At 59.8% G+C, this 1,608-nt stretch overlaps 1 protein-coding gene across 1 annotated transcript in view; it reads left to right on the top strand.

The window, feature by feature from the left end:
- Positions 1-1,608, top strand: part of MMP16 (matrix metallopeptidase 16) — a 92,491-nt gene that overhangs the window by 65,222 nt on the left and 25,661 nt on the right. Inside the window, exon 8 of the mRNA XM_023522101.1 lies at positions 1,450-1,594. Coding sequence (XP_023377869.1) covers positions 1,450-1,594 — 145 coding nt within the window. The remainder of the gene's footprint in view (positions 1-1,449; positions 1,595-1,608) is intronic.

The raw sequence follows: 1,608 nt of genomic DNA, 5'->3' as shown, positions 1-1,608 counted from the left end.
GCTGGTTCTTGGCCACATCCCGGTCCGCTTAGTGTTTCGCTCTAAAATGCTATGTTTCTAAATCAGCTCCCAGCATCTCACAGGCTCATCCAAGCTGTCTTGCCATACACTTCAGTCTAAGCTTAACCTCTGAGAAACTGAAGGTATTTTCAAAGAAATAGCGCCCAGGCAGGTGTCCCCATGAAGAGGACGCCACAGAAGCCACAGGTCGGGATCGGGAGAACCCGCCCGATGACCCTCCTACTTGTCCTCCTCGGAAAGGCCCCGGGAGGTCCTCTCACGTCTCCAGAAGCTTCACCTGGCCTCCCCGTCAGGCCTGGGTGACAGGGCTCTGTGACAAGTGCCTGTCACCGTGCGCTTCCCGTCCTGATAAACTGTCTGTGGCCAACTTACTGGGACACTTCCGAAGCCACCTGTTTCTCCTTGCCGTGAGCACTGCAGACGGCGGACACGCTGACGTCGAGGTTGCTCGTGTTAGGTTTTGGGGATCCCACGGCGAACCCTCCTGACAGCCGAGGCTCTCCATGGGCCTGCACCAGAAGACTGTCCAGAAGGAACTGGAAAATATCTCTCTGATCTCAGCCCAAACGCCTGATCCCAGGATAGTGTGTGAAGGATGCTACTTCTCAAAGTGTGTTGGCCACACGCCAGCAGATGGTACAGACGCTGCGTGAAAAAAGGCGGTTTTTCAAATAAATTGGAAAACATGTTCGTTCTACATAGAGAACAGAGTAGAGACTTTAAAGTCAGACAGAAACGGTATTAAATCTGCCAGCCAGTCGCTGTCGTCCAAGAACCCCCTCTCAGGAGGGGACAGGGATGGCCACCTCCTGGCCGTGCTGTGCTTCCATCAGACGGAGCCCAGAGCCCCACGCCAGCCCTGAGTGGGCGATGTCGCTGCGAACTCCCCTGGTTTACCCCGGTTTTGTCAGCCCTTTGGCACATTCTAGACGCGATCTGCTTGATTCTGAGAGCGTGTGGACACTAACGAGGAATCCGAAGTGCGACGCTGGCCGTTTGTCCCCTAGGGGTCCGGCAGCTCTGTGGACATGGCCGAGGGCCACCTGTGAGGGGTTGGCTCCGCGCCCCCACCCTCGGCAGCTTCGCCTCTATTTTCCTGTCTGTACACCGAGGGCTCCAGTCAAGACCCGCCTGAGGCCGACAGTCCCCGGCTCCACTCTGGCTCGGCGACATCTCGAGTCGCACGTCTGCACCAGACGCACGATCACCCCACCCGGCGCCCCCGCTGCCTTCCCTGGTGGCAGCGTGGCTGTTCCCCACGTCACAGCCGCACCCGAATTAAATTCCGCTCCGTTCTCTCGCCCGGGACGTCTCCAGCCCTCGAATCACCACCACCCCGGCCGCCCACGCTCGAGCCCAGCGGTCGCCGCAGTGACATCCTGCCTGGCGCCCCTGCTTCTGCTTCACCTCCGTCGATCTAACTGGCAGCAGCAGAAGCGAGCTCCTTCCGAAGCTCAGCCACAGCCCGAAGCGCCGCCACTCGAAGCCGGCGGTGGCGATGACGGTGGCCGTGACAGTGATGGTGACGGTGACGGGGACAGTGGCGGTGACGGTGGTGGCGGTGGCAGTGGCGGTGACGGTGGTGAC

The sequence above is a fragment of the Pteropus vampyrus genome, unplaced genomic scaffold (assembly GCF_000151845.1).
Source record: "Pteropus vampyrus isolate Shadow unplaced genomic scaffold, Pvam_2.0 Scaffold330, whole genome shotgun sequence".
NCBI classification, from domain to species: Eukaryota; Metazoa; Chordata; class Mammalia; order Chiroptera; family Pteropodidae; genus Pteropus; species Pteropus vampyrus.
The sequence above is the reverse complement of the archived record's forward strand: the minus strand, read 5'-3'. Positions and strand labels throughout refer to the sequence as shown.